The following is a 19,175-nucleotide window of genomic DNA, read 5'->3' as shown; positions in this document are numbered from 1 at the left end:
AAGTCGAATGAATTGGAAAAGTGATTGAATATGCGGCACATGCGGGCAAAAGGCTCGTTGTATCCATAGTTAGTTCTAGCACAGGGGATCCGAAATAAAGAACATTTTCGAAGATAACGGCGATGGAGATCTATATGTAAAAGCTGAAAGATCTCGGAGAAGATCTGCCAAAAAATAGCCTTGCTGACATCGCGACGGACAGATAACAAATCGAGATCAATCAGTTTGCATCAGTCACGGTAACTTGGAGGGTTCCAAGGGTATCTCTAAAGAAGCCGACGCAAAGCGAATCGAACAAATTTTCGTTGGATTGTTTGAGAGCGTTGGATATCATTTTGCGTAGAGCGTAGAGCGAACTAAGGCACAATACAATACTTTCAAGCTTTCATCGAATTCTTTAGTAACGCGGAAAATGAATCCTAGTAGCTCAGATGCTTTGGGGATAGGAAACTCAATGTGCTCCAACTTCCTTCACAGATGATGTACGTTCCAGAGCAATTTGTGAAATATTATAGTCGAAACTGACTACAGACTATTTGCGACTAAACGAGAAGACGGAGCACTTGAAGGGCGTTCATAATCATTCTGTTGATATTGTACCAATTAGTCAAAGTAATTAAATGCTATTGTAGGGATTCTACGTCAGCTGTGGATTTGATGACATGACATAATTTGAAGTCATCGGTGAATGATAGTTTCATACACTTGATCGAAAAATTCAGATAATTTGAGATAAAGTAAAAATATAATCGGTCCAAGGTGACTTCCTTGAGGAACTCCAGAGGTAACAGCGAATGGTAAGGTTGTACAGTCTTCTATATTCACTATCATTCCGCGACCAGTAAGCTATGAGTGAAGCCAATTCAAAAATGACCCAATGAATCCTGGTTTATTTAACGTTGAGATTGTTATGTGATGATTAATCTTGTCGAACCCAGCGAAGAATTCGGCGTAGATAGGATCTACTTGTAGTCGTAATTGTGAGGAACGTATAATAAAGGATATATAGGATACTGAATTTATAGACGTCTAGACAGCTTAGAAACGGCACATAAAGATGCTATTCCACGGTAGTTGGATACTGTACACTTGTTTCCTTTTTTATAAACTGGATTTATACTCAAAGGATTTCTTCCATATTGTCTTGATGAAACAAAACTTTTTTCTTCTTCAAATGAGGCAATTTTTTGGAAATTTCGTCCTTCAAACGCTCTAATAACGCTATATAATAGTCACTGTTGATGGTTTTTCCCTTTTCAAGGTAGTCGATGAAAATTATACCATGCGAATCCCAAAATACAGACGCCATAACCTTACCGGCCGATTGTTGAGTCTTTCCATGCTTTGGGTTCGGTTCATCGCGTGCAGTCCACTCAGCTGACTGTCGATTGGACTCCGGAGTGAAGTGATGGAGCCATGTTTCGTCCATTGTTATATATCGACGAAAAAAATCGGTTTTATTTCGATATAACAGCTCCAAACACTGCTCAGAATCATCAATTCGTTGTTGTTTTTGATCGATTGTGAGCTCACGCGGCACCCATTTTGCACAAAGCTTTCTCATATCCATATATTCGTGAATAATATGTCCAACACGTTCCTTTGATATCTTTAGGGTGTCAGCTATCTCGATCAACTTCACTTTACGGTCATTGAAAATCATTTTGTGGATTTTTGCCTTTCTCTATAGAAAGGTATTAGAATTGCTGGAAAAACCGACTTTCGAACGGAGCCTCGGAGACCCATAGTGTTATATACCATTCGACTCAGCTCGACGAGATCGGAAAATGTCTGTGTGTGTGTGTGTGTGTGTGTGTGTATGTATGTGCACTTTTCGAAGATATTTGAACGCGCTCAATTTTCTCAGAGATGGCTCAACCGTTTTTTTTGATGCCAAAACTCTTTTTGATGCCAAAACTCTTAAAACTGCATAAAACATCGGAATTTAGTGTCATCTCAAAAAAAATTTTTTTTGAAAAAATCAACTTTCTGGGACTTAGAAATATTTTCATATATTTTCTAAGTCCCAAAAAGTCGATTTTTTCAAAAAAAATTTTTTTCGAGATGACACTAAATCTCGACGTTTCATGCAATTCTAAGCCTTTTGGCATCAAAATTTTTTTTTCGATTTCGAAAATTTCATGTACTCCCCCCTATGGTGATTTTTCAAGATATATGAAAATTTCACTAAGTGGACTAAGAAGGCTTTTTTTAGATTAGCATCACTGTTCTCATACAAATAGGCAACGCAAATGTCAAGCACTAGTTCGAAAAAATGATGCTGACTGTGTGACATAAACACTGAAGCATGCTTTTGTGAACTACTCGAATCAATCTGAATCAATTGGTGTCAAAATTAGTATCCAAAATTATTTTATAAAAGTATGAAACATATTTTCATGAGACTGTTATGAAAGAAGAGAAAGGCATTATCACACCACTAGGTGGATTAAGAAGGGTTTTTTCACGTTTTCATCGGTAACAGCCTCTTTTGGACGTCCACTGCGTTCATCGTCTGCGGTGCTCATATGACCAGTACGAAATTTTGCAAACCACTTACGAGTTGTTGCTTCGCCCGGTGCAGAGTCTGGATAACACTCATCAAGCCATTTTTTGGTACCGGCGGCACTTTTTTTTCATCAAAAAGTAGTGCTTCATCAACACACGAAATTCCTTTTTTTCCATTTTTTCACAATAACAAAAGTAGCTTCACTCAAAATGCAATATCTCACAAACTAATAATCAGACAGCTGTCAAATTTATACACGTATCTTTTGAAGGTTGGTACTAACTGAAAATGGTATGGATTTAATTCTAGTGGCGCCCTCTCATAGAAACGATACGAACTTTTCAGCCGATCTGTTATACGTAAAGAGCAGTTGAATATAGTTGATAGTGGAAGTAGTTGTTCTAGTCTTCGTGCGCAGATTCAAATTTATAGTGAACTTTGCAACAAAACCGAATTAAGATCTGTTATAAATATCTCCTAGAGTTCTCAAGGCCTTATAACATTTTTAAACGGAAAGCTACTCAGAATCCTTTTTACATACGTTTCGTTGCTCAAAAATATGCATCCTGAGTATCTTTTTTCTAAAACATCTGCATTCATGTTCTGGTCATTTGGTAATGTTCGTTTGCTTGCTGGCTCGAAAAGGATGAAGGATCCTTCACGTAGACGGATACTGTCAAATCTGTCAATCGTCACTAGAAGCGACTACCAGGAGCACTGTTAAAAACAAGCAGTGTACAATCAGATGTTGAATGGATCGAGCTGTATAAAAAAATAACTCCTAAATATCTATTCGATTTTTTGGGACTGAGATACAATACGTAATCAAAAATAGTTGGTTTGAGAATCAGCAAAACACGACTTTTAAAAATAAAACAGAAAACTCTTCTGTGATCTGTACTTTTATTTCGAAAGGCAAGACTATCGCAGTCGTTCAGTTTTCCGTAGTTTTGGTACGCATCAATTAGCTCAATCAACTCATCCCGATAATAAATACAGCATAACCGTTAGGGATATAGCATAGGTAGAAGGTACATCCGTTTACCAACCGGCCGGCTCTGCACTCCCAGCTGACACACGTCTTTCCTTATCCGGCAGAAATCCTGAGGGCAAACCGCCCCGCTTTCCACAGAAGCCTACCATTTCCCAGAAGGGCGAAGTGCTCTCGATGGAGTGTATCCTGGAGGCCCTGCCAGTGGCCGACATTACCTGGTACCATGGCCAGGACACAATTACCGACGGCGAACGGTTCAAAATCTTGCGAAAAGCGATCTCAATCGATACCTATCTATTGACACTCCAAATTTCACAACCGACCGCCAACGATGGGGGCATCTATCGTTGCCACGCTTTCAATCCGTTCGGGGAAAGCAACGCGCACATTACGCTTAACTTTAAAGGTACTGTTTTTGTTATTGTCTCACTATTTCGCTCTACCTTTTAGTTCTTACCTCACCGATTAAGCTGCTTCAGGTTTGTTGCTGTCACTATCTTTCACGAACTGTAATGTTTTTACGATAGCAAGAAGAATTACTTTTATTTCTTTTTTTTTGGTTCTCAAATCCGTCAAATTTTACCATTCACTTCGTTTTCCTCACATAAATCAGTTAGTTGTTTCATTCGACAAAAAAAAAATACTGCGATAATAACAAGTGACATTTTTATTAGTTTCGGCATGCCATCAAAGTTCAGCAGTCTGATCGAATCAGTACAGTCGTAATTTGATTTGAGCTTATTAACGATTTCTATCCTGATGATCATGGTAGTTCATAGGTGCCTGACGATCAGCTGTACAGATCCATCTGTCATCCCGTGTAACCGAAACAAAGCAAACGTCGCGACCTATTTTGCATCCTTGGGCACCATACTGTACTGAAGTTACAATTCTCAGCAAACTGAATAGCTTAGTGTGGTTCGATTCTTATGGTTTTTTTCCTTTTGCGATAAAGTTCAGACTTCCTGAAGTTCGGTTCTAACCAAATGTTTTCCTTTTGTTTTGTTTCTGTCTCGTTTATTATCCTATCGTGGCATAAGCAGCGAACGAAAATGATAGAGGTTTCGCTCCTTCTTTCGTGGAGAAACCGAAGATCATCCCGAACAAGCTGGGCACGCTGATAACGATGAAGTGTAGATGTAGATCGAAGCCGAAACCGACCGTCAAGTGGATGCGCAAAAAACAAGAGGTAAAGTCGTCCGACAAAGTTACATTGGAGGTGAAAACCGTGGACGAAGATACGTACGAGCTGACACTGAACATCAAGGATCCTAGCGCAGAGGACGGTGGTAGCTACTCGTGCGTCATCAGCAACGAGTTCGGCGAAAGTAGTGCGACGTTAAATCTGAACATCGAAAGCGAACAGGAATCGGCGAAGAACGCTCCGGTGTTCGTGGAGAAACCGCACATCGTTTCGCTGGACAATGGCAAGTTGGTTCGCATGGAGTGCAAGGTCAAAACCGAAATTAAGCCCGACATCACGTGGACACGGGAGGGCAAACTGCTGCAGGAAACGAACAAACTCAAGATCACCATCACCGCAGAGAAAGATGTCTACCACATCTCTCTGGTGCTCAAAGATCCACAGACGGAAGACTCCGGCACTTACAAGTGTAATATTAAAAATATTCTCGGAGAATTAAATGCTAATTTAATTCTTAACATTGAGAGTAAGTATTCGAGTGCGAAGTCGATTTCCTTTATCCTTTCCCGGTCAACTAATCCAATCCTATCTTTCTTCCTTACGCAGTTGTTCCTGTTATCAAGGAAAAACCGAAACTGGTAACGAACGTCAAAAAACGAATGGCGGCCATCGAGTGTACGGTCGCGTCCCGCTTTAAGCCGGAGTGCATTTGGATGAAGGAGACGACGGTGATCAAGGAAACGCACCGTCACCTGATCAAGATCGAGGAGGTACGCGAGGGTGAGTTCTCGGTGAAGCTGAACATCAGCGATCTGAGCGAAGCCGATTTCGGTGCTTACAAACTGGTTGCCAAGAACGACAAGGGCCAGGCCACCTCGCAGGTGATCGAGATCAAGGATATCGTGTTCGAGAAGCCACCGCCGACCAAACCGATCATCGAGTCCAAGTTCACCGACGTGGAGATCGACGAAGGTGGCAATCTGACGCTGGCCGTAGGCTTGCTCCATCCGGATCGCCATTTCAAGGTGTACTGGATGAAGAATAAGACTATTCTGAAGACCAGCGAAACTGTCATTCAGGAGTTCAGTGGACGAATGGCGAAGCTGCAGGTTAAGAACTGTACCGTTGAGGATGCCGGTATGTACAAGGTTTCCATTAGTAACGAAACTCAGAGTGCCGAGTGTGAAGCTAAGGTTTCGGTTAAGGCGAAACCGAAAGAGAAAGATGAGGAAAAGAAGAAGAAGGTCACGAAGAAGGTTGAAGAGAAGAAGGTAGAAAAAATCGAAGAAAAGAAGGTTGAAGTGAAGAAAGAGAAGATCGAGATGAACGGTGTCGAGCAGGTAGCTGAAATCAAGGTTGAAGAGAAGAAGGCTGAGATTAAGGTTGAAGCTAAGAAGGTGGAAGAAAAGAAAGGAGAGATTAAAGTGGAGGAGAAGAAGGCCGAAGCTAAGGTGGAATCCAAGAAGGTCGAGGAAAAGAAGGCCGAAGTAAAGAAGGTCGAGGAAAAGAAGGCCGAAGTCAAGAAGGTCGAGGAAAAGAAGGCCGAAGTAAAGAAGGTTGAAGAGAAAAAGGTTGAAGCTAAGAAGGTAGCTGCCAAGAAGGAAGAGAAGATTGAAATCAAAATTGAAGAGGAAAAGCAGGTTGAAGCCAAAAAGGAGGAGAAAATCGAAATCAAAATCGAAGAGGAGGCTAAGCCGGATGTTCCGAAAGTTAAAGAGGTTAGTAGGTGACTATTCGAAAATAATGGTAGGTTTTGCAACCGTTTTGTATTTTGACAGCCACCAGGAGCCCAAAAAGGATTGGAGGCACCTAGTATTGAAATCATTCGAGACAAAAATGGTAGCAGACGAGGTTCATTTTTGGATGACCGTCGTCCTAGCTTGTTGATGGGTGATGATGTAAGTATTCATTGTGCCTTTCTTGTGTTTAATTTGTTTTATTATTGTTAAACAAAATGTCATCGAATGTTAACTATACAACTATAGTAGGAGATCTCCAAAACGCGAATTCTGTTTTGAATTATTCACTCATTTGCCAACTTATGCGTTGATTGACCATGGAAACCGTCAATATGTGTTGAAGGTTCCAAATCTGTGTTCCATGTTTCTAACTAATTTCATGTTTTATCATTTCGAACGGCTCTTTGACATCGATCGGTTCGATTTCAACCATAGACTAAACTGCGACCTGGAGAAGTTATCGACGAACGAAAGGTGAATATCTGGTGCAAGATGCGGTGGCCGGGATGGTCACATAGTGCTGGCTAGAGGCAACTCCGCTTTGAGGCCAGATTATTCACCCAAATGCTAACGGTATACTTTACTCTGACATATAGCTAAGTCGTACGATCGGAAGGTCCTTCTTACGGTGAATATTTTGTGGGTATCCATACATGTTTTGAAACATCACATCAATTAATCAATTGACAAGTATCTGAACAGCTTCACTCCAAACCCTGTGTGCCTTGAATTTTTTTCAAGGGATTTTGGGATTTCACGTGTTTTCTTCAATTCTAGTGGCCATCTGCTAACAATCGTAAATACCTCGAAACTAGGTGACCGATCTTCATTTCCAAACTGTTCATTTGATGCGTATTGGACTTTTGAGAAAATACGTTTTATTAGTCGATGAGAGTTAAGTGTACATCCTCTAATAGTAGCAGACCGGCAAAGGGTTTCGTATGATGTTTTTGCTTGAAGCAAAACCCAGTCCACACAGCAAAAAAATATGAAAATTACAGCTGACACAAATCGACATATAACTCAATTTATAAGAACGTAATTCGTAAAATAACTGAATTTTACAAGAATGATTCAAATATTTGTCAACATTCCAAGCAGGTGTGTAAATTTACATGTTTCAACAATTGAAAATATGTCAGAATGCATTAAATACAGGGTGATTTTTTAAGAGCTTGAGAACTTTTTTAAACAATAAAACGCATAAAATTTGCAAAATCTCATCGGTTCTTTATTTTAAACGTTAGATTGGTACATGACATTTACTTTTTGAAGATAATTTCATTTAAATGTTGACCGCGGCTGCGTCTTAGGTGGTCCATTCGGAAAATCCGCTTTTTTATCGACAAATTTTGTTCAGCGATGAGGCTCATTTCTGGTTGAATGGCTACGTAAATAAGCAAAATTGCCGCATTTGGAGTGAAGAGCAACCAGAATCCGTTCAAGAACTGCCCATGCATCCCGAAAAATGCACTGTTTGGTGTGGTTTGTACGCTGGTGGAATCATTGGACCGTATTTTTTCAAAGATGCTGTTGGACGCAACGTTACAGTGAATGGCGATCGCTATCGTTCGATGCTAACAAACTTTTTGTTGCCAAAAATGGAAGAACTGAACTTGGTTGACATGTGGTTTCAACAAGATGGCGCTACATGCCACACAGCTCGCGATTCTATGGCCATTTTGAGGGAAAACTTCGGAGAACAATTCATCTCAAGAAATGGACCGGTAAGTTGGCCACCAAGATCATGCGATTTGACGCCTTTAGACTATTTTTTGTGGGGCTACGTCAAGTCTAAAGTCTACAGAAATAAGCCAGTAACTATTCCAGCTTTGGAAGACAACATTTCCGAAGAAATTCGGGCTATTCCGGCCGAAATGCTCGAAAAAGTTGCCCAAAATTGGACTTTCCGAATGGACCACCTAAGACGCAGCCGCGGTCAACATTTAAATGAAATTATCTTCAAAAAGTAAATGTCATGTACCAATCTAACGTTTAAAATAAAGAACCGATGAGATTTTGCAAATTTTATGCGTTTTATTGTTTAAAAAAGTTCTCAAGCTCTTAAAAAATCACCCTATATGTGTTATATCAGCTGTATAAATGAGACATTTTTGACGCTCGAATATGTCGGTCACAGAAGACGTAAATTTACACGATTTTTTCTAGGTGTGCAGTTATAATTCCAACTGTTGTCAAATGTAAGGGTTTGACAGCTGTTGGGAACGAGGAAGGTTTGGCTTCAAGCGAAAACGTAATTAGGAAACCAAACGAACGAATTTGAGCAGAAGAGTATTGTAAATTATTTGGGAAAAAGTTCTAAAATTGATCATACATAGAGTGAGGGTAAATGTTTGTAGTGGTTTGACATATTTTTTATGCTTTATAGATTAAAATAACAATCCATTTGATCTTTCGTCTACTTCCAGCTAATTATTAGCTACCGACTGAAGGACTGGTTTGGCGTAAGGAGCGGGTAGGGTCGAACAGTTTTGAAACATCACTTCCTTTGGTTTTGTATTTTCTTATAGCAAAACATTTCAAGAATGTTTTTTTTTAATGTTCAAGCCTATCGGAACAAATAGGCAAATTTAATGTTCAAGCCTATCGGAACAAAACTTTGGAAGTTATGGCCCTTTATTTTTGCTTTTCTCATGTGGAAAAGAAGCAAGAGCTCGGCGCTCGGGCACAACAGTTTTGCTTCAATTGACTTGAAAACTTGACATGTCTCGATGTGATTATCAATTGATGTGAAAAAAATTTAGACGTACTGAACATCAAATGCAATAATTTTCTGCTTTCGAGACATATAGACAAATAAACCACACGTTATTACAAAGAAAGAAATAATGAAATTTACACGACATGTAAATCAATAGCAACATGGAATAGAAATGGGTTGAATCGAAAGTTTGATTGTAAACCATCATCGATTCAAAATTAAATTGGATTGCATTGAAATTTCAATGAATAGAACTGTTTCTTTCAATTAACGCTTAGTTCTGCGATTGAATTATATTGAAACGTACAGCATTGTAAAGTAACTTTATGTTTAATTGCCTGCTCCAAATATGTGCATGAAAATAGATGTAAAATCACAAAATATTTTTATCTGTGTACATCGAAACAAAGTATTGAGTAAATTACATCAGCTTAACATGGGCTTAAGATGGGAAATTATGCACTCTTTCGTGTAATATTACAACCTTAAGAACGACACCATCATTTTTGTGATATCCCAAGTAATATGCATTATATCATTGCACATTTACAACTCTATTTTAACATTGTTAATATATAATTACACTAATCCTACATACTTTAACGCAATGTGCATTAAATTTACATTTAAGACGTAACTGAGCATTATTTTACAATAACCTTCCGCAGTGCTATATATCGACATTCAATGCTATATTTTGGAGCAACGAAACTTTAATAATAACTATAAGAGTAATAATAGTATAAGAGTTTAATAATCGCACTTTTCGGCTTAATAATAGCATTGTTAAAACATGTGTAACTCGTTTATATTCAATTAAATTTTACGCGAATTTTTAAAGCTGAATTAATGTAAAGTGCGTCATGGCAGACCCTGTCAGCTTGGAGCGATCTCAATCTTCAGTTCAGCAACGCCATCGCACGGCATCACATTCAACATATCATGTCAATCGTATGGGTGCGCAACCCTGCTATTTTGGCGCGCACGAATTTGACATTTCTCTCCCCTACTTCTATGTATGAGATTCGATGCGGACTCACCTGAGGGCGACATGTTCGCAAAAAAGGATGTTGCCAATGATTTGTTCGGGAAATGTGAGAGCTGGATATCTTGTTAATATGATGTCTTTGGTCATGGTTACTTAGGCTTGCATCGAAATTGCTGCACATCATTACTCACTTTTGATGGGCAACGATTACGATAAAATATCACAACAATCTGGTTGTTACGATTCTTTTTTTGCTTACATCGAGGTTGTTACAATATACACAGCAAAATATGATTTCACCAGTTCCCTAGAAAAAATAAATTGTTTCCTTCGATTTAATAGACAAATTTTGAAGATGTTGTACATGGAAGCACGTTTTAAAAGTCCGTGTCCATCGTGATTTAAAAACTGCTTCATCAATTGAACAATCCAATCAGCGTGGTCACCACGAGATAGCGTTATGGTGATTGTTTTGACATATCCCACGTACTTAGAAAAAATTTTGATAATTTTTTTAAATTTACTTGAGTTTGAAAGAATGCAGATGGCAAAAGCTTACAAATATGGGTAAAAAAACGATTATTCACGTGTTGTCATCAAACACATGATTTCAAATTGTCCTATACTCTTGACAATCTAGGACGAAATTTTATATTTTCAGTTCACATACAGATTTGATTTAGATGATAAAACATGAGTAAATAGACTAGTCATAAAACTTTTGATCATATTAATCTCAAAATCCAACCCAAAAAACAAAGAATATGAAAACAGTACCCAACCTCACTTCTTCGAATTTGGTATTTCATGTTACGATTTCTCCATAAATATCAATCAAACATACCACGGAAAGTTACTGAATCATTAATGATCGATTTTTTATCAAATTTTCATACGTTTTTGTATGTTAGTATTCGATTCATAAGAAAAAATAATAAAACCCTGCATTTTGTTCGAATCTTCAAACAAAATCTGAAAATTATCACCATCGCTTAGTTCAAAGCTCGCCACTCGGGCAACGCTGCGATCGCAAAAGAGTTGGTTGGCTTCTTCAATTGGCATACTGTCGCAAAACTGAAATGTAGAGGCGCTGCTTGTTTAGAGATGATACTTTCAGCAAGAGCTGTCAAATCGGTAGAAAAATTTCTAAATACTCCACCTTTTCAACGATTTCTTGTGAAAACGGGCAAAATCATTTGAAAAATCATAGTAGAAGTTGAAGAAAAAGTTTTTACTCTGAGGCGGTAATGTTGATCTTGGTTCATTGTGCAAAATCTACCGTTTATTCAGAATAGAGCATTAAACTTGGTTTGATACCATTTTTCAAATGCCTGGAAATAACAAATAAAGTATCCGATATAAATAGTACTCGATCGCTATACATTCTAAAACTCGAGAAATCAACATTACACTGGTTTCTGTTTAAAAAAATGTTGATCCGAAAAAACCTAACCTTACTCAATTTCACACATTTCTGAAGATTTTCCATGTTTAATCGTAGTTTACACTAAAAAAGTAGTTGTAATCACTTTGAAATCGATTTTCTTCTACTCCGAGAGTACTTTTATTGCTGATATCAATTTGTACTCTTGAATAAACGATAAAAATGTTGCAAATCACTACTGCCGATATGAACATTTCCGAAAGAATCCATCTTTTTTTGGTTCCATTTTTCATTGGCAGGTGTCGCTACCGGTAAATCAGTTTTGCGACAATGTGCCAATTGGTACATTGTCCCAAAGCTGAATTACAGGTAACGACACCTGCCAATGAAAAATTGAACCAAGAAAAGGAGGATTCTTCCGAAAATTTTTATATCAGCAGTAGTGATTTACAATGATTTTTTTGTTGTTTATTCAATAGTACTAATAGATATCAGCAATGAAAACTAATTCTGTGTAGCAGAAAATCTTTTTCAAAATGATTACTACTACTTTTTTTTAGTGTAAACTACGATTAAACATGGAAAATCTTCAGAAATGTGTGAAATTGGGTAAGGTTAGGTTTTCTTCGGACTAGCATTTTTTTAAACAGAAACTAGTGCAATAATGATTTCTCGAGTACTACAATGTTTAGCGATCGACTACCATTTCTTTCAGATATTTTATTTGTTATTTCCGGGCATTTGTAGAATGGTATTGATCCAAATATAATGATCAATTCTAAATAAACGTCATTTTTCATACAATAAATTAAGATCCACATTACCACCTCAAAGTAAAAACTTTTTCTTCCACTTCTACTATGATTTTTTTAATGCATGTGTCCGTATTTATGAGAAATCGTTAAAAAGGCGAAGTAATTAAAAATTTTCCTGCCGATTTGTCAGCTCTTGCTGGAAGTATCATTTCGAAACAAGCAGCGCCTCTACATATCATTGCAGCGTCATTGTGCCAATTAGCAGACCCTGTCAGCATGGAGCAAAATCAATCTTCAGCTCAGCAACGCCCTCGCACGGCTTTACATTCAATATATCATATCAATTGTATGAGTGTGCAGTGCCGCTATTTTGGCGTCAACGAATTTGGCATTTTTCTCTCCTACTTCTACGTACGAGATTGTTCGGGAAATGTGAGAGCTGGACATCTTGTTAATATGATGGCTTTGCAACTAACAATCCCACTTAGAAAAAAAACGTTCAACGGTGGTCCTTCATTGGTCCAATACGTTGGATCATTGGTCCAATGAAAGTCCAATCAATCGTTCAACGGAAGGCCAACACGGGACCTTCGTTTACCGATTTTGAAACAGACCGTTGAACCGAATGCCATTTTTTTCGTTCAACAAACCCGGCAGACAGAGGTCCATTGTTGAGCCATTTTTAACATGAGGAGTTGGATCCTCGTTGGACTAGTTTTACTGCAGAATTTTTGAAGTTTTTTCCACTTATTTGTTTAAACTAACAATACATACCTGCACAATACTTCTACTTCACGTAGAATAACAACAAGTTTTCTTTCTATGTACCTTTACACTTAATTTTCACACTATTTTTGCAAGAGAAAAAACAAAAAACAACAAACCGTTCCAGCAAATTGAACGAATATTTCGTGCAATATTTCGTTCAACAAGCGCTCAAAGACCAACAAAATTGAACGGCCTGCTGAGAGGGATATAACGCAAAACTAATTTTACCTGACGCGACATCTAAGTTTCATTATTTGACTTTTCTGAGGATGCCGATTGAATTTTACACTGCCTCTTATGGGGAACTCGTATGATTTCAATCAATTGCAGAATTCTAAGATCTGTTACAAGAACTGTTCATTTGAAATAATTTTCGTTTAATTCCGTGTAATCATGATGGAAAATGATGTTTCACACACTAAAATTAACCGTCGCTTGAATAAATGACGTAAGTTATAAAGGGAAGGGAAATTTGATTCCCCTTGCATTTTGACAGATAAACTTGCAACCATCAACCTTTGCAGGTGTTATAGCCAGCGTTGCCAGGTCATTTTTTCAAAAATCTGTAGTCGGCGCAAAAATCTATCTGTTCCATATCGGTATCAAAATCTCGTCAACATTAGAGTGCCTATAACCAGAGTGACGACATCTCATCCGTAATGCTGGCAACAATTAAAAACATTCCATTAGCTTTACATTGAATTGACAGGTCGTTTGCTCGTTTGGAACTGGTAGCTGTCATTCCAAACGAACAGCTGTCGCCACTCTGATTATAGTCACTCTAGTCAACATAAGTTCACGGAAATGTCACCAAAGTTCATTTTGGTGAGCAAAACAAAAAGGTCTCGTAGCAACCTTTTCTTCTGTCTATCCATGCTATTAACGAAAATCGGTATTTATCTGTACGATCCGTGAATTATCGGTATTTTGGGAGTATATATCTGTATTGCGGTATAGAATTTAAATATCTGTATAAATACCGATAAATCGGTTTACCTGGCAACGTTGGTTATAGCTATAAAATGGTGGATTTTCATGTGGAACACATTTTTTTATATATAGGGGTGCAAATTAGAAATTTAAGGGTGAATGCAAGTAGAAATGTGGTCAGCTTTTGAACACTTACAGCGCTGTCAGTTTCAATCAGTAATATTATTTCACCAATTGATTGGAAATATTTCTACGTATTGATTTCAAATGTCATTGAAATGTTGATTTATAGCTAGCAGTGTCCTATTTTGCCAGCTAAAAATCTTTGGTTTACCGGATTTCCCTAACGTAGACGACGGTTTTGAAGGAGTAAGCGATATATCAATGGGAAGTTGGCCAATCGATGCAAATGCGAAGTTGTTGAAGGCACGCGAATCTATAAACATAAGCGAAATTATAGCTAACGTTTCAGTCCTACGTGTTGCATGCCAGAGGTAGGTTGTTTCTAGACATCAAGACACAAAACGCTATAAAACAATTTGAAGGTTTAATTGGTATGCTCTGATCTTTTCATGCAAGTTGGGATGAAATTCCATGTGATGTCGTTTTCGCCTGAGAAATTGAACATGAACTCGATTAATAATGAGAAAAAGTTTATCGCTTCAACCTAAATCGCCGAATGGTAGAAAAACTTAGCACTTTGAAAATAACTGCATTCATACAAAATTTGAATACAAGCTAGGCGACGAGAAGCTTAAATATCAAAATCCGTGTTGCAAGTATGTACAAATATATAATTGCATGCATTTGGGCTATTGATGCAATTTCGTTCGCTACAAAACAAATATAAATCAAGACAAACAGAGTCTATATTTTGGGTTCGCGTTTCTCAATAGAGAGCAGTCTAAGCAGAAATTTTGGTTGCCTTGTTACACATCAATGGCTCGAACAACCCCACGGGACTGATCCTTGTAGTTTAAAAAATAAAAGCTAATAAAAACGGTAGGACCATTTTTGTTGTAATTTTTTGAAAAACGTAATTCATTTTGGTCAAGTGTTGCTTTACAAAATAATTATTTTGCGTTTGACGGTATTATCCTTCATCTTCAAGACAAAACAACAACAAATATTTTTCGGGAAGTAGTTTGTTACATTGCCAATAGTCGAAGCGGGAATGGCCATCTTTCAATAAAACATGAAAACAATTCACTTGAGACGTATCTATTAAATTTAATTGTATACCATTATGAATGCAAGATAAACTTTCTTAGTAGCTATCGAATCAAATCCTTAGCAATGGTCATTATAATGACTGCGTGTCCCGTTTGTACGAATGCTCTGACGTTACCTTTTCTTCTGATTTGTAATTCGGTTGAAGTACCCAACTTGAATTTGTAGCTATTTTGATCAACACACAACGGATACAACCGTCCTCGTTGAATCCATCGAAAACGGATTTTGTCTTAGTCCATCTCAAATGGTGCATCGTAGTCTCTATTGTTTTCACTAACCCTCTTCCCTCTGATGTAGAAACGACGACCATCAATCGATGTACGACGTCCGAGCATCCAAGATATGGACGAGAAGATCAATCTGCCATCGACGCCATTGCGCGCCATTGGCGAGGAAGGCAAACCGGCGGCCATTGTTGACTTCCAGGAGAGCTACTCTGCCGTTGAAGGTTGGAATAAATCGTTGCTGCTTTTTGCTTGTCCGCTTAGTGCTATTTGATTCAAATGCTTTTCCGCTGGCCAGCTACTAATGATCGGATTTGACGCCAACACCGATGAAGGTTTAAGACTGCATCCAAGTATTCCGTTCCAGATCAAACCGGCTACATCTCGATCCAAGTCGAAGGCAACCCGGCTCCGACGTGGAAATTCTTCAAAGGTATCACCGAACTGGTTGACGGGGGCCGTTACAAACATCACACCGACGGCGAAAGTAATACCATTACCCTCTGTATCCGGAAAGTTAAACCGAACGATGAGGGCAAGTACAAGGTGGTGGTGTCCAACGCCCACGGCGAAGATTCGGCGGAAGTGCAACTGTACGTATCCGACTCCAGCGGTATGGATTTCCGTGCCATGTTGAAAAAGCGAAAGTACGCCAAATGGGGAAAGGAGGAGAAAGATCCCGACTGGGGTGATCTCAAAGAAGTCGAAAAACCGAAACCGCAGCTGAAAAAAGTCGAGAAAGTATGCATTGCACCCACTTGGCGAACGCATCAAACCATGGGATACAATGTTTGCTCTGTTTCTAACTTCCGATTCCATGTTTTATGTTGTGCAAGTTTTTGATTACGGTAGCCATTTATTAACGGTTTGTTGTTTTCTAGAAACAAGACACGTTCTCGAAACCACTCGTAGATATCACGTGTAAGGAGGGTAAGGACAAGAAGGTCACATTTGAAGCTAATTTCACCAAACCAAACGCGAAGGCGAAATGGATGCTCCGTAAGGATGTAAGTTTAAGGTTTTCGTTTTGCTATGATTGAACATTATTCAGATTTTACGAATATATTTTATAGGAAATCTTCACCGGTTCCAAGTACAAGTTCAAGGCGGAAGGTGATTTGTACACTTGTGTAATCACCAATCCCAAGGTAGAGGATGCCGGCAAGTACACACTGGAAATTGCAGGCGTATCATGTTTCGCTTATCTGACCGTTGAGGAAGCAGATCCGGTGTACAAATTCACCAAAAATCTGAAGAAGGTTGAGAAAGGTTTCTTGACCCATGATACCACGCTGGAGTGTGCAGTAGATAATTCATTGGCTCCTATTTCTTGGTGGAAGGGAGAGACGAAACTGGAAAGCAATGACAAATATGTGATCGGCAAGGATCTGAACGGAACAGTTTCACTGATTATCAAGAACTGCACTAATGCCGACGCCGACTCGTACACTTGTAAGATCGAGAACCAAACGGATAAAACGGAGACCAAGCTCAAAATTCTCGAGTACAACTATAAGTTTACTAAGGTACTCAAGAGCCAGTCCTTGTTCGTCAAGGACACCGTAACTCTGGCATGTGAACTGGATCACGTTTTGGGTAAGGTCGAGTGGTTCAAAGGGGATACTAAGATTGAAGAAAGCGACAAGGTTCAAATTATCAAGGATGGCCGAAAGCACAAACTTGTACTGAAAGATGTGGAAAAGACAGACAGCGGAATCTACCGATGTGTAAGCAATGCCGACAAGACCGAAGCTGACATTCAAGTCAAACGTAAGTGCCGGCTGATGTTGCAAGGCGTGAAGAGCTTAGGCTTAGTCTGTTTGGTTTTTTTGCAGGACCGAACAAAATCATGAAGCGTCTCCAGGATACAACTGGCGATGAAACACAGAAGTGTGTCCTAGAGATACAGGTTCAGGACGAAGAAGCCGATGTTAAGTTCTTCCTCGGCGACGAGGAAATCACCAAAAGTGACCGAATCGATATTGTGGCAGTCGGTGACGGTACTCATAGGCTTATCTACAACAAGCTGGAACTGGGTGATGCGGGTGAGATTCGTTGCGAGTGTGGTCCGCTAACAACCAAGTGTACACTGAAGGTAAACAAGAAGGAAACGAAGCCAGTATTTGAAGTTCCGCCCAAGGTCGAAACACCGGCCAAGGCGGAGAAGATCATGGAAGTTCCATTCACAAGTAAGTATGACCGTTCACCGCTGGGGTTTGTTATATTTGTCAGCTTGTGCTTCCACGTACCTCGTTAGCACAATCTGAGCGCTGTACTCCAAAGTTTAATAAATGAATATTTCTGTACTTTTTAAACCCACTGTGCAGCTGGTGAATCTCGCCAGTCTAAAGTCATCGCCAAAGTGTTCAAAGATGGTAAACCGGTATCACCGGATGATGTTGATATAGTTGTAGAGAAAGATAAGGTCATAATTAAGTTCAAGAAAACCGAGTTCAAGGACTCTGGCGAGTATAAAATTGTGCTAGAAAATGCCACGGGTATTGAAGAGCATACCACCAGTGTCGTGTTCCAGGATAAACCTCAGGCGCCAACCGAGATTCAGGTTGTCAATGTTTTCCAGACTCGTTGTGTTGTCAAATGGAAGGCACCGGTCAACGATGGTGGTGCGGCACTTTCCAAATACGTACTGGAACGACAGGACGTGTTCAAGCGATCCGGTTGGGAAGTCCTCCAGGACGTGCCCGGTGATCAGACAAAGTTGGCCATCACTGACCTGAGCCCAGGTCGACATTACAAGTTCCGTATTAAAGCCGTGAATAAAATGGGCGAATCCGATTACTGCAGCATGGAGGAAGACTTCATTGCTAAAGATCCATGGACTGAACCGGATCCACCGAGAGATTTGATCATTTCCGATTGGGACAAAGACTTTGTTGAGCTTTCGTGGAAGGTTCCGGCATCCGACGGTGGAGCTGCTATCAAGAGCTACGTCGTTGAGTATAAACCGTACACGGCTGCCAATTGGAAAGTCTTTGAGGAAATCGGTCCTGATCAGCTGAAAACCACTCTACGTGGTCTGAAGGAAGGTGAAACGTTCGAGTTTCGAGTGAAAGCTACTAACCAGGGAGGTTCGAGCAAACCTAGCAATAATACGGAACCACTAAGAATCCGTGACAGATATGTCAAGCCGTTTATCGAAGGGGAAGGTTTGCAGCCGATTACTTTGAAAAAGGGTCAAACTATTCGATACTATGCACAATATGGAGGGGAACCAGAACCGGAAGTTGTTTGGGAGAAGGATGACGTTCTCATCATTTGTGACTCCGAAAAACGGAAAACTATCGATGTTGAAAGCTATGCCACAACCCTCCAAGTCCGGCATGCCGTTCGAGCGGACTCCGGCAATTACAAACTTAAACTCAAGAATAGTAGTGGAGAGTTTGTTACTACGGCCAAGGTTCTGGTATTAGATGTTCCCACGCAACCCATCGGGCCGATCGAAATTGTAAAAGCAAGATCGAATCATGTAGTCATCAGTTGGAAACCACCGGAAGATACTGGAGGCTGTCCATTGACGGGCTATCTTCTGGAAAAGATGGATGTGGAAAACGGTACTTGGCTGCAAGCCGGAGAATGTGGTGCCGATCAGCTCACTTTTGACTTCCAGCATTTACAGAAGGGACGGAAGTTTGAGTTCAGAGTGAAGGCCTACAACAAAGAGGGTGAATCGACACCACTGGAAACACTGCTAGCGGTAAAGACTGTCAATCCTTACGGTAAGTCCTGTGGTGGTGCCGAATTTCTGTTGTATCATTCTGCCTTTC

General features: G+C 39.5%; 1 protein-coding gene across 8 annotated transcripts in view; it reads left to right on the top strand.

Annotated features, from left to right (window-relative positions):
- Positions 1 to 19,175, top strand: part of LOC131440205 (twitchin) — an 81,321-nt gene that overhangs the window by 42,667 nt on the left and 19,479 nt on the right. For 3 of the 8 annotated variants that reach the window (XM_058611275.1, XM_058611280.1, XM_058611274.1), the window contains exons 8-18: positions 3,608 to 3,909; positions 4,547 to 5,173; positions 5,254 to 6,365; positions 6,426 to 6,545; positions 6,822 to 6,860; positions 15,464 to 15,614; positions 15,758 to 16,131; positions 16,272 to 16,397; positions 16,464 to 17,160; positions 17,226 to 17,579; positions 17,718 to 19,127. In XM_058611275.1, coding sequence (XP_058467258.1) covers positions 3,608 to 3,909; positions 4,547 to 5,173; positions 5,254 to 6,365; positions 6,426 to 6,545; positions 6,822 to 6,860; positions 15,464 to 15,614; positions 15,758 to 16,131; positions 16,272 to 16,397; positions 16,464 to 17,160; positions 17,226 to 17,579; positions 17,718 to 19,127 — 5,312 coding nt within the window. The remainder of the gene's footprint in view (positions 1 to 3,607; positions 3,910 to 4,546; positions 5,174 to 5,253; positions 6,366 to 6,425; positions 6,546 to 6,821; positions 6,861 to 15,463; positions 15,615 to 15,757; positions 16,132 to 16,271; positions 16,398 to 16,463; positions 17,161 to 17,225; positions 17,580 to 17,717; positions 19,128 to 19,175) is intronic. The other 5 variants (XM_058611278.1, XM_058611276.1, XM_058611279.1 and 2 more) reach the window with 5 other exon arrangements.

This window comes from Malaya genurostris, chromosome 1 (assembly GCF_030247185.1).
Source record: "Malaya genurostris strain Urasoe2022 chromosome 1, Malgen_1.1, whole genome shotgun sequence".
In the NCBI taxonomy this organism is placed as follows: Eukaryota; Metazoa; Arthropoda; class Insecta; order Diptera; family Culicidae; genus Malaya; species Malaya genurostris.
This window is presented reverse-complemented; position numbering and strand designations above follow the sequence as displayed.